The 14,545-nt window shown below is 31.6% G+C and overlaps 2 protein-coding genes across 2 annotated transcripts; one reads left to right on the top strand and one right to left on the bottom strand.

Moving 5' to 3' along the window:
• The first annotated feature begins 4,416 nt into the window (after positions 1 to 4,416).
• On the top strand, positions 4,417 to 5,440 carry LOC107013828 (ethylene-responsive transcription factor 4-like). Its single transcript, XM_015213704.2, has one exon. It carries the CDS (start codon positions 4,501 to 4,503, stop codon positions 5,143 to 5,145), a length of 645 nt encoding a protein of 214 aa, XP_015069190.1. The 5' UTR covers positions 4,417 to 4,500; the 3' UTR covers positions 5,146 to 5,440.
• Positions 5,441 to 7,959: 2,519 nt separating this feature from the next.
• LOC107012088 (receptor-like protein 4) lies at positions 7,960 to 14,032 on the bottom strand. The gene is made up of 9 exons (XM_015211817.2): positions 13,824 to 14,032; positions 11,369 to 12,427; positions 11,054 to 11,198; positions 10,759 to 10,830; positions 10,368 to 10,439; positions 10,044 to 10,115; positions 9,886 to 9,963; positions 8,673 to 8,854; positions 7,960 to 8,485 (listed from the first exon to the last, which is right to left on the bottom strand). The coding sequence occupies exons 1-9, from the start codon at positions 13,882 to 13,884 to the stop codon at positions 8,355 to 8,357; spliced, it is 1,872 nt and encodes a 623-aa protein (XP_015067303.1). The 5' UTR covers positions 13,885 to 14,032; the 3' UTR covers positions 7,960 to 8,354.
• Positions 14,033 to 14,545: the final 513 nt, after the last annotated feature.

Genomic DNA, 14,545 nt, shown 5'->3' on the forward strand with positions numbered 1-14,545 from the left:
TATTTGTTGATTGGTAGTAAGTGGAGATTTAAAAGTATTACTTACTATACTATGAATTCCTCTTAAGCAAACACGTCTACACATACGTGGCTTCCTCTTACGTGGCTCCGCCGACTTAGCCGATCAAATTTTATTGGCCCCCACCCAAGCCATAAAATACAAACTGAGCCGCCGCCAACGTCACTTAATATAAAATATTAAAATAAATCCATTTTATGCGGCGATAAATCCAACCGCCGCCGACAGGCGACAACTCAATTTTTACCGGTTTCCCAGTATTCTTTTCTTTTTAGTTCTCTAGCTGACACGTGTAATTTTATTTTTTTATTTTTTTTTGAGAAAAAATGTAGTAGTACTGAATTTATTCTTTTACTCTCAGTGTTTTTTCTTTTTCTTTTTTTTTCCACTTCGGTGATAGTCTCGTGTAATATTCTCTAAAAATACGATTTTATATTTAGGAGGACTGAAATTTAAAAACTCTGATTAAAAATGAAAAAGTATTTAACATGCATTATAATGTTTTTCATTGGATTTGAACTTTAAAAAATATATTAATATGACTATTTATTTTTATTTTATATTTAATTAGATATTATGAGGTAATTTGAAAAATACTACTCTCTCCGTTTCAAATAGAATTTTCCTATTTTTTTTTGAGTTTTTCAAAAAGAATAATCTCTTTCCTTTTTTGGCAACACTTTAACTTCAACTTTCCACATGACATGTCTAAAATCACAAAAGTAAAGGATATTTTAATACATTTGACATAACTTTAATTTAAAACTATAAAAATAAAAATTCTTTAACTCATTTTTTTTAAAACAAAGGGAGTAGTTAATATTAGAAATAATTTTGATTAGATATAAATTATTTTGCCAGGTTAAAGTAAATAAAAGTTAATAGAAATATATAGAATTTCAAGAGAACTTTTAAAAAATTGTAAGTTCCTTTTTTCTTTTATATTTTCAAGATTATTAAGCTTTTGATCTCATAAATATACTTAATTAATAACTAAAATTTTCTTTACGTTTTTAAATTTTACCTGTTACTCCTCCCTGTCTAACATAGTTGATGTTTTAGCTTAAAATGGTAATATTTCATTAGGGATTAGAAATGTTTCAATAGCAAATTTGAAAAAGAAAAGAATGAAATATATTTTTAATTTTGTGAAACATCCACTATTTTATAATAAACGAACTATTTTTTTATTTATATTATATTTTGTGAAATTTCAAGTAATTATATTGCATTTTATTTAGGATCTCTAATTATTTCACATAAAATATAAAAATTGTATCATTTGCGTGTTATTTTTATTATTCATTCAGTAATTTTGAAAGCAATTATATTTTACAAATTATGTGTTTTATTCATTGCCAAATTAGAACTATTACGACATAATTTAATTATAAGCGTACGTAATCAAATCAGTTTTATGCTGTCACGTCTGCATGATATGTCCTTTATTATTTTACCGTCTAAGCGCTTTAAGATAAAAATTATATCATTTACAATATTTAGTTATCATAATTTAATTATTTGTTATTTACTCAGTTATTTTGAAAATGGTTATATTTTACAAATTATGTGTTTTATTTATTGCAGAATCAAAACCGTTATGACGAAATTTTTTATAAGTGTACGTAATCAAATCAGTTTTATGCGGCGGCGCGTAATATGTACTTTATTGTCGCGTACTGTAAAACAGTTATTATGAATTATGTTCGAGATCGTTTGAAAGTTCAAAATTCCCAAGATAAGCTCTTCATTTACGACATCTAGTTAGCAAAAATGAATTAATGGTCATTTATTCGGTAAATTTGAATGCATTTATATCTTATTAATCATGTTTTATTCAACATCGAAAACGTTACGATATAACTTTTATAAGCGTACGTAATCAAATCAATTTTATACGGCGATGTCTGTGTGATACTACGTACTTTATTGTCGGATACCTTAAAAGATAGTTATAACGAATTATGTTTGAGATCGTTTGAAAGTCCAAAATCTCCAAGATAAACTCTTTCATTTACGACTTCTAAGCAAAACTGAGTTAATTGTCATTTATTCGGTAAATTTGAATGCATTTATACCTTACTAGTCATGTTTTAATTATTGCAGAATAGAAAACGTTATGATATAACTTTTTAAAAGCGTACGTAATCACATCAGTTTTATACGACAATGTTTGCGTGATATGTACTTTATTATCGCGTATCGTAAAAGATAGTTATTACAAATTATGTTCGAGATCGTTTGAAAGTTCAAAATGTGCAAGATAAGCTCTGACATTTACGACATCTAGTCAACAAAATTGAGTTAATTGTCATTTATTCGGTAAATTTGAATGCATTTATATATAACCGATCATATTTTATTTATTACAGATTCAAAAATATTACGTTATCACCTTTTATAAGCGTACGTAATCTTTTTATAAGTGTACGTAATTAAATTACTTTTTATACGTCAATTTACTCGTGATATATATAATCTATTGTCGCGTAATATAGATGACAATTATTATTTAATTACGATAACATATTCGAATACATTACGACGTAATTTTTTATAAGCATATGTAATCAAATTAATTTTATAGAACAACGTAACATGCATGTGATATGTAATTTATTATCGCATATAATAGATAATTATTTATTATGCGGGAAATAAATATATTATTTTTAATCTTTCATCACCTAAGTCTACGATAGGGGGGTAATAATTTTAATTTACAGAGTGATTTGGTGTTTTTCCTCAAAATCATTAAAAGAAAAAGTCTCCTCCATGTTTCTAGGTTAAAAAACAATAAACCCAAATTGAAAAAAAATACATATTTTTTCTCCTTCATATTAGTTTTAAGTGATTATATTACGTTTCATATAGAACCTCTAATTATATCTTATGAAAGTAGAAATAAAGATTTTTATACGTCCTTTTGAATTATGTTCGAAATTGTTTGATAATTTGAAATACTTGACATAAAATATCTACCATTTACAATATTTAATAACAAAATTAAATTATTATCATTTATTCTGTTATTTTTAAGATATTTAACTTTACGAATTATATTTTATTTATTACTAAATAAAAAACTTTACGATACAATCTTTTCTACGTATATATAATCAAATCAAATTATACGATGATGTACAAGTGATTTAATTTTTTATCACATAATATAAAGAATAATTATTTTATTTATTATGAGCGCAAACATAAATATATCATTCTTTTCATATTTAATTCAACCATAGAAAAAAATTGTTTTTTATTTGGTGATTTTCCTCAAAACAAAAAAAAATCCTCCATATTTTTGAGGTAGGTAAAAAGTAACTCCAAATTAAAAATTACTTTTCCCATTTATTACTTATTCTTTTTTGAGTTTGTGGATACATGCACGTCGCTTCAGAAATAAAATAAAAAACAAATAGCCCATGCAGGTAAATATATATATATTTCGATTTTTGATTTAATCAGTAAAAAAATTGCTCATTCCGATTATAAATACATGATGTTCATTAAAATAGAAATAGCACCAAAAACACAATTTTCTACATTGTACCCATGCAATATAAATTGAATAATTAACATTAATTCTTCGTATTTATCACAATCAAATCTAAAATAAACATAATATTAATTTACGTAATAAGGAGTAATTTTAATTTGTATTACCTACAACTAAAATAACACTAAAATTTACCGAATAAAATAAAATTTTAAAGTCATTAATATATAATACTCCCTCCATTTCATATTAAGTTAATTTTTAAGGTGTTTAACACCCTTTAAGAAAAGTAAATTAACATATAAATTGAACCTATTTTTTCATTTTTAACCATTATTAATTATTGTCAAATTTATCATCAAAGTAACTAAATATTAATTAATCATCAATTCTAATACTAACTAATGAAAAACTGAAAGAACACACTAAAAGTAATTTTAAAAACTCAATTATTAAATTAATCTACTTAACTAAATATGGAATGAAGAAAGTACTCATTCTTTCCAATTTATAGAGTCAAACAGTTTCGATTTGACCAGAAATTTGCTGATAAAATTTTTATAGTCAAAATATTTATAACATTTATGAAAAATTTACGATCAAAGATATCATTTGACTGTTAAAATTCAAAAGTTTGACATTAAAAATGGGAATGATATTCCTCATTTGTAAAAAATGTATTTGACTAGAAAACCACCAGGACTAATATTAAATATAATTATCCAAATTTAATATACAATTTTTTTTTAAAAAAAAAATTCCATTTTTAAGAAATAAAATTAAAACAATTATTATATATTATATGGTCCCTACATTTTCATCAGTCAAAGACTCCATTGACTGTTATTTTCTTCCTATATAAAGAGGGCACTTTCCCACCTACGATTTCTCTCAACCGTGCCCTAATTCTCTAATGACTTGTTCAAATTCTATACATATATATATATAATCGTCCATTTCCGGTTAACGGCGAACTGAAAATGGCGCCCAAGCCAAAATGTACTACGGCGGCGACGGCGGCGACGGCGGCGGTGGTGAAGGAGGTGCATTACAGAGGCGTGCGGAAGAGGCCTTGGGGAAGATACGCGGCGGAGATTAGAGATCCAGGGAAAAAATGCCGTGTTTGGTTAGGTACGTTTGATACCGCTGAAGAAGCAGCGAGAGCGTACGATAAAGCTGCGATTGAGTTTCGAGGTGCGAAAGCGAAAACTAATTTTCAGATGCAGCAGCAGCCGGACGATGTGATTCGGAGTCCGAGTGATACGAGTACGGTTGAATCGTCGTCTGCGGCGGTTGCGGTTGTGGTTGCGAAGGCGCCGGCAATGGTGGAATCGATTCCGTTAGATCTAAGCTTAGGAAGCTCATCATCGGCCGTTGGAATTTTTAGCAAAGGTGTAGGTAAGTTTTTGTTTCAGAATTCTCCGCCGATGTACTATTTTCAAGGAGCTGGAGTGATTCGTAACGGCGGCGGCGGTGGTAGTGGAGATGGAGGTGGTGCTGGTGGTGCCGGCGGGATGATGAAGAGTGAATCCGATTCATCAACTGTGATAGATTTCATGGGTAACAATTTCAAGCCAAAAGCTAAATTCGACCTTAATCTTCTTCCGACACCGGAAGACATGTGAAAATTCTTCTGTATCGATCGGAAAGTTGCCGGAGTTGATTATCGGAGATTCTGCATGCTTTTTGAACTTTTGTTTTATTTAATTAGTTGTAAGTTTGTTTTATTAGCGTTAAATTCCCCTCTTAATTACCAGTAATTAGTGAAAAAAAAAAGATAAAAAGGGAAACTATATATAGTCTATATATAAGGCAAAACGATGACGCTCTGTTCATCGAGTTACTAATGTGAATATCCAAAAAAATCTGAACTTAAAAGAAAAGAAGTTGGGAATAAATAAATCTTTTCATTTTGTTCAAGTGCTATGGTTTTACTTGTTTAGTAAAATATTATATTTGTTCGGATTAAAATAGATATTTTACGTCATATTTTTTTTCAGTATAATATCTTCACTCATACGTAAACGTAAAATGATTAGTTTGGCAATTGATGAAAGCCCGTGATAGTAATGACAGAAGTGGTGTAGCGGTGATTAGAGACGGAGCTAGTATTATGGTTTTATATTTTCTCACTTTTTTTTACTTAGTTGAAAATCAATTACGTACTTAATTTTCTAGTATAAATTTAAAATTTACGAAAAAATTATTGAATTCATCTGAACCTACGAGCCGATTAAAGGAATGGAGAAAGTAAAGGATGATTTGACACGTGTGGATTAATGATAGTACGGACATTGCACAAATATTGAGGCAATAGATTAGGTTTGACAGAGAAAAAGAAGTTAATTTGACAATTATGGACCTTGTTGCCACGTGGATTATTTTGCATTAATTTAATCATATCCAAGTTAAATATAAGTCTTATCTGGATTAATTTCTTGTAATGATTTTACTTTTTGCATGTTTGAGTTGTTACGTAATTTTAAATTTTTTGGTAACAAAATTACAAATGAAATTTACCTTGACCAATTGTTAACGTACTTCTCGATATTATTTATATGATAATTGTTTATTCATGTCGTTATAAAACATCTAGATTGAGATGATCAAATAATAACATTATTCGCTTGTTTAATGTCGTTAAGATAACAAGTAAAAATAGTCGGTAGAATACAGTAATTGATAATATATAACTAACAAATATTATTAGCATATTTGCCAATGTGATAGTCCGATATATTGCGTCTATAGAAAAGCACATATTAAATGAGGTTAGATTTATATTATAAAACTTCAATAACAAGCAATCAATGAAAATTGTAATGGAATATGAAATACATTTAAAGCGAAATTCTAGGAGATGTCTCACATGAATTGTGTTTTCATAATGATATACTTGTACGTTATTTTCGTTATATATAAAAATGTGTAATCGCTAAAAAAATTGTAGGTTCTTCTGAAACAGTTATAATCTTTAACTTATTTTGAACTATAACTGAAATCTTACTAGCCTTGCGACTTTGAAGTTCAAAATCAGATTGACCAATAAGGATCGAAGGTGTGAATCACTCATATATCGAGTTTAGTACCACTTTTATTATGTTATATTTGATTTATCTTTAAGCTTCACATATTATCATTCGATATGTTTAATAGTCCAAAATTTAAACCACTTAATAATAATTTTAGAAGTTAGTAACATCTTTTCTTCAATATATTTTCAATGTTTTTATCAACAATACGTAACGTTCATACGCTTAACCGAACGAATAATGATCAAGAGTGGTGGTTGGTAATATAGTAGTAGTTGAGTAGGTAGTATAAACCAAAAGGTATAATAAGTGAAAGTTTGGATCGGAGGATTAAATTATAAAAATTATTTGATAACTAATTATAGTTGAATAGTAATAGTAATGCATATAGTTACAATAAAATTATACATTAATTATGCTTGATTTATTCTCCGCAGATTTATTTTGTAAAATTACGTTAAATATATTGTTATTATTGTTGTCGTATTAATAATTCCACCTCTATTTTATATAAAATATAGTAATATATAAATTCTTTCCTGACAAATATAAATATTTTATGCATTGCTATATTACAAATCAAACATTATATATACTATTCTATATATATAAATAATTTATTTATTAAATATGATTCTACTTATATGAAATTTAATATCAAATAACTTACTTTCAAATCATCTACTAAATAACCTCGATAAATTTATATTTTTTTACTAAAAATTATTTTCACAGTTAAAACTCGTGACCTCCAAATTATATTTCACTTTATTTTACTACATAAGAGACCATGAGAGGGCCCACGTGGAAAATGAAATGGAAACGCGGCTACCGCATTTTATGGGTGTTGTTATTTTATAGTATACCAATTTCACTTAATCTTATTTTTTTATTATTTAATTACCATATTTAATTTATTGTTTTACTTTTTAAAAGAAATTAAAAAAACAAGAAGGAAAGGGAGGAATATTATTTGCCATTTACAAGTTCGAGAAAAGAAAATGTAAAAACAACTAAATAAATAAAATATTTAGGATATTAAATAGTCAAAAGTTCCTCGTGATTTATATTCAGGCTCGTAAAAGAAAAATACAACAGATAATTTAAAACAATGAATATAATTCAAAAGTTAGGCCTAAAACCTAATTTTCCATGATATCAGAGCAGGACCCATCTCACCCGATGCTGGACCCCTAAAATTAAAATTGTCCACGCATCAGATGTTAAGCACTGAGTGTGAGGTGGGATGTTAAAGAATGACAAAAATCCCACATCGGTGCTTAATGAGATGGATGAACTCCTTATAAGGCTTGAACAATCCTCCTCCCTCCGAGCTAATTTGTTTGGCCTAAGACCTAATTTTACACCATCATCGTTGAAGAAAAAGCAGGAGAAGAATACCATTTCTATTATAAAATTCACCATTTCACAGTTTACTCTTTAACCAAAAAGCTCCAAAATTAATGATAAGTATACATGTATATAGTTAAAATATACAACATATACTGTCTCTTGCACTGAATTACATCTATGGCATTTATAATTGATTCCTGATCTGTATAACCACTATACACATTTTCTAGCCAAAAAACAGCAGCATTGTATCTGGAAATCTTCTCACTAAGCCTGCGATGGAGTTACAATGTCTGCGGATGGGATTCAAATGATCATCCCTTCGTCAAAAAATTACACTGTGTAAGTAGGATACGAACAATGTTTTTGTTGGTATATCTGTAGATTGTTGAATCCTCTTGACGTCAAAAGAAGTTTCTAGTGTGAGTTGACTCAAAAATTGTTCGAACTCAGACAAGCAAAGGAGGTCCATTCTCAACAGCTGTCCGAGTATGTTCGTGATGGTGACCATTGTGATGGTTTCTTGTCATTTGGATGTGGTTCAAATGTGTTCTTTTCTTCGCATAAGGAGCGTCTCTCACTGTATAAGGAAATGAAGAGGAAACAAAAAACAGTGATTCGATCTATGAGAAAGCATAAACTCGTTTAACTTCATCGTGTAGAGATACGTCTTCACTCAAAATTCATTTCTCAAATACACCAATGTGACAGCAAATACATGCAAGAGATGGGAAATACATTTGAATATGGATATAGAGCATGCTTACCAGCCATTCTTTTAGCGCGCAGAATATTTTGCCGCCTTTTCCACCAACATGTTATGCATGTAGCGATAACTACAACAGCGACACACGCCCCTAAGCCAATGCCGATTTTGGCACCAACAGTAAGATGCGGTCCACATGTTGGTAATCCAGGAATACCACAAAGGCCTGCATTATCAGTAAAACTGAAAGCATCGAAAGTAAGTATTTAGCATAAGTACTAATGAACAAAAAAACTCTCAGTTTTTTCTATCTGATCCTCGAGTTAATACACCGATGAATTGTCATATTAGTTTCACCACATGAATGGTAAGGTTTAATTAGCATCTCTGCCTTAACACAAATGACACTGACACCTATTTACCGCAGCATTTCTTTTAAGGAAATATGCTAAATGTTACTGTTAGAATTTGGACTTACGTTAATTGGTTATAGCCTGAAAGGATAGTGACGTGGGCTAGAAAGAACCCTAGTTAATCCTTGTTTACCTAGCTATCAGAAAGAACCCTAGTATATTTCATTTGTTGAATATGTGGTAATAGTTAACGTCCAGCCATCGAAGTAGCTAGTGGATTGTGGAAGTGGTGTCAGGCCTAACCGCCAATAGTGAATGCTAAATCAATGGAGTTCAACGGTACACTTGTTTAACCTTAACTTATAATTGTATGTGTGTTTTAATCAAATGCTATGATTGTAGACTGCTTTGTTCTTTTCACAGTTACCATCCATACAAAATGGTGACAAGGAGACCTTCATTGACGCATCTAGAAATTGAATATCGACCATAAGTAGCATGTATTTTTGACAATAAAAATTTGGACAAAATAAAATCTACGTGGAAGTGATGCTCCCCCCCTTTAAATCCATTTGTCTTACTTCCCTTTTTAGGTCATTTCAAAATGAACGTCTCTTTCCTATTTCGTCAAATTCTTTAATTCCAACTTCCCACATGGCATGGCATGTTAAAAACCTTAAGATTAAAAGATATTTTGGTACATTGTACGTATCTTTAGTTTAAGACCATAAGATTCAAAAGTCTTTTTTGTTTTCTTTAACTCTGTGCCAAGTCAAAACCAGACGAAGAAATTGAAACTGAGGGAGTAATTACATTCTACGTATCTATAGTTACGATGCAACCTCTGAAGGATGCTTCACTAAGAAAAAGCCTTATGCTAAGAACGTGCAATTAGGAGAACGTGCAATTAGGAGAACATACTTGAAGCTAGCTCTGTGCAAGAGCCTTCCGCCTAACGCTGCAGGAATTTTTCCAGAGAGCAAATTGCCGTTGAGATTCCTGTAATAAATAAAGTAGTAAATTAGAGCTCTTTATTGATCCATCAAATGTCCTCAACTGAGCTTGTTGAAGTATCTTACAGTGTCAGTAACGACGTCAATTCCCCAAGGCTTTCAGGAATCGACCCGTTGAAGGAATTGTATGAAAGATCCCTGTTGAGCAACTTTTGTTAGGTAATCACACAGTGAGGATCTAATCACATAAACAACCAACGAACAGTATGCACATTCACTGATCTCGCGGCGCATATAGATGATAATGAACAATAATTATATATTGAATGCGTAACATACTCACAAAGTAGATTACAAAACTATTCTGTTTTCATATTTTTATATACTATTACTCTGGCAGCTAAAAAATCTAATATCACATACAGAAAAGCATAACTCTCTGCAACTCACAATTTCTCCAGACTAGTTATTGTTCCAAGTGCTGAGGGAATAAGCCCGTGAATGTTGTTTCCACTCAAATTTCTGTAAAATGCACACAAGCAAAGCATAAGTCGGAGAAGATCATGTTTGAGAAGTGGGCGCTGACATTGCATTATTCATGAACGAAAAGACGTTCTAAAAAATGCTCAAATATTGGAAACCTCTTAAATTGGAAGTTATTTAACTGCTTAGTATGTAATTCCTTTAGACAATTTATGTCCAAAATTTTTTATAAAAAGTGTCGTATATTTGCTAAAACTCATTTTGATCATCAACTCCATTTTAAGCAGTAGAAGACCTATGGTAGATACGCATCTTTCATCCAAATAGTGTATTAAAAAAAAGCAGCTTTTAAACTTACATGCTCTGAAGATGACGCAATTGAGAAACATCATCTGGTAAGAAACCTCGTAAACCTTGGTTGTCCAGGTCACTGTGCTTACAGAAAAACAGATAAAGAGGACACATATTAAGATAAAATAATAAAATCACATAACATAGAAAGAAAGCCAAGTATAGTCTTGCAAAACTTTTAAATTGGGGTGCAGAACATCAATAAAAGGAATATATGTCAATGAGAGTGTTTCAATTTTGTGTGGTCCAAGCGTGTGGAAAGGGAGGAACTTTTCTATCTAAGGTCAAGGTCAAGAACGTACAGCCCATCGATGACCCATTTATTGCTGGAGTTGTCAAACTGACAATCTACTCCACTCCACGGATGTTGCGGAAAACATGGATCACCATTCCACCCAAAACGAAGGGGAAGTCCAAGTGCAAGCTTCAGTGACTGTAAAGCCTTTACTGAAAAAAAAAAGAAAAGATAAAGACTATCTTAATTAGAAAGGCACAAGCTTGACCAAGGAAAAAAGGAAAAAATAACATACTAAATCTGGCCCCTTTTGAGTGTGTAAAGTGTATGAGATGGAAAAACATGTAGCATCCAGGACGTACAGGTGAAAAATCTAACTTACCTTCCTCGGGTAATGTTTTAGATTCAACTGGTATAACCTCAAAAATCTCAATGGCATTAATGATGGCATGAGTCCCCGTTGTTGGATGTAATGTGATCGTCAAGATCCTGCCACTGACTGGAATGGTCGTGTTCAGTACAAGAGCACTGTTAACACCCCCCGCTATTCTCACAATGTCAATATCTCGAAACACAATGTTACCATTAATGGAAATGTCAATAACCCTTTGTCCCACATCTGTAACTGAAGGATCAATTTCTGCCAAGTGTAACCAGACAGAGTAGTTTTTGTTGGGATCGACATCTATTGTGTGCGTTAAATCCGGATCGTTGTCGGTACTAACAAGAGCAGTTTGGTAAAGAGCTTGTGGATAGAAGTTTGGAGCTACAGAAGCTAACTTTATGGTGCTTTTAGTAGATATAGGCTTATCAGAATTCTGACCAAAGGTCATAATTGAGCTCCAGAACCGATCCCCACCCCAACGGTCCCCATCATAGTCAACGTCAAACTTTGGTTTCTGATCTCCACAGCTTAATCTTTTGCTAGTTCTAAAGATTGTCCCTCGACCATATCCAGGACCAGAATAGTATGCTTTCTCATCTACTTCTTGAATCTCGATTGCGAGTATAGTAGGATCTCCATGACCAGTGCTGTGGAAGCAAATTAAGGTAGTACCATTCTCAAGAAATACAAGAGTTTCAACAAATGCTCGTTCATCATCGTGATTACTCCAACCAGACGGCAAAGAATAAACCAAGGTCCCTTCAACAGAAACATCAAATAGAGGTTCGTTATCAAAACTTGGTTCTTTAACCAATCCAAAGTAGATCCTCACTGAATAGTGGCCATGTGGCACTTTATCGATATTGTAACAATTATCAGGACCCTCTGATAGAGGGAAATACCGTAATGTGCTGAGTGGGGGTGTTATGTAACTTGGGCGGTTTGCTTTCGTACGTACTCCTCCTGTATATCCAAAATCTTTATGCCAGAGGGTATTTGTCGGGGCAGTACGAACATCATTTTGAGCTCCACAGCTTATACGCTTCACATATGGTGCTGCAGTGAATAAACAGGATAGATAGTAAACAAAAGAGCAGCTTGAAAGAGGCTAATCAATAAGAAAGGAGCAGCCTTTTTCTTTTCACGTAACAGTGCTAGCAATGGAAAGAACAGCAGAACAAGAACATATAGGCAAGCAATAACGTCTTATAAAGTTACACTAACGTTGTTATAACAATTTATTTATTTTTTGATGATCATGGTGTCCAGGCTAACTTTCATGCACCTCGACTAATTCCAGGGGGACAAATGAGAAGAATCACCTAGTGCGTTTGCACCAAAAAAACTTGTTTCTTATTAAAAAAAAATAGACCTCTAGCTGCTCATTAGTGAAGACACCTCACTAACTTCTTTTTCCTCTTTAACACAAGACTCAAGATACTTCATCATATCATGGAATGAAGCGATTAGAAACTTCACAAATGTACAGGATTATACTGACGAGCACGTGTAATTTGGTTACTGTCTGAATAATTAGGGATTATGTCTTACATCCAATAACATACTCATAGAATTAACCACAACCAGCCAAGTACTTGCAAAAATCTAGCTCGTGAGCTAACTATTTTCCAAGACCATATACAGAGTCTAATCGCTACACCTCACGTGCTTTTGGCACTTCCAACACAAGTTAAGATTAGTGAATCAAAACTAAAACAAATTAATACAAACAGAATTACAACTAAATTCACATTGCATAAATAAAAGGAGCTGAGACGGGGCGAATTAAAGAAGAACAGCAAAAGTTGGATTTTTTTGAGAATGCTGCTATGAGTTTTCTTCAATTTGCTTCAATTCCAATATTGAAAACTTAGGCATCATAAGGTCCATGACTAAATCCAACAACATAAACCATAGAACCAACCACAAACAGCTAAGTACTTGCAATTAGTTAACATTAGCCAATCAACCCAAAACAAATTGAATTCAAACACAATTTTCCATCGATTAGTCGAGTTGCACACAAACTGACCCAAACATCAACCAACAAGTTACTCAAACACAATAAAACTACGTAGTTTAGACACCCTTTAAAGCCCTTCATCAAATTCACATCATACAAAAGAAAGAAAAAAAAACATAAAAAGAACCTAACCAGGTTGACAAAAATCAATCTTGAAAGCAAAGAAGAACAACAAAAAGTGAATTTTGAGCATTTTGAGTCCAAATGCTGCTCTGACTTAACATTAATCAATCAAACCAAAACAAAATGAATTCAAACACAAATTTTGCATCATCCATTAGTCAAGCTCCACACAAACTAACCCAAACATCACCATTATGAAAAGTTACTCAAACACATTATAACTACACAATATAAACACCCTTTAAACCCCTTAATCAAATTCACATTATACAAAAAGAACAAAAAGAAACACAAAAAGGGGCTAACCAGGTAGACAAAAAGCAATCTTGAAAGCAAAGAAGAAGAAGAAAAAGTGAAATTTGAGCATTTTTAAATCCAATTTCTGCTCTGATTTTTCTTCAATTTTCTTATAATTTCTTGAGATACATTTCCCTTTTGCCCATTGTGGGAACCAACTACCATAGATAGAGAAAAAGGAATGTAGACTCAGTATAGAGTAATTGATGGGACGTGCAGTAGATAGTACTTGATTATGGACTTATTTTTCTCTTTCAATTTTTGTTCTTGATCCTATGCTTGTGCAGCCTACTTTTCCCCCATGTACCCTTGCTTAATCAATTGCCACGTGGCTTTACCAAACATAAGACTGAAATTAATTCGGTAGGAGGATATGTACACGGAATACAATATTCTTGGAGTTTTACTTTTTGATATATTGTGTTTCGACGATTGCACTATTTCGTTATCGTTCGTAGATTTTTCTTTGTAGACTTTGTATTGTTTATGTTGTAATGATATGCTTTCTTTTTATTTGTACTTGGAATTGCTGCAATTGACGGGGGTATTTCACAAACAAGTCTTACCCTTCTTCACGTCGTGAGGTAGTGGTATAGTTTGTGTGTGCACTCTATGCTTATCCTCCTTAGATTCTATTTATGGGTTTCATTGAAAATGTTTCACGTAGAATTTGAAGAGATGACTATTTCAATGTAAGTATTATGAAATATATTTTCATGATTCGAACTCAT

This window comes from Solanum pennellii, chromosome 3, assembly GCF_001406875.1.
Source record: "Solanum pennellii chromosome 3, SPENNV200".
Classification (NCBI taxonomy): Eukaryota; Viridiplantae; Streptophyta; class Magnoliopsida; order Solanales; family Solanaceae; genus Solanum; species Solanum pennellii.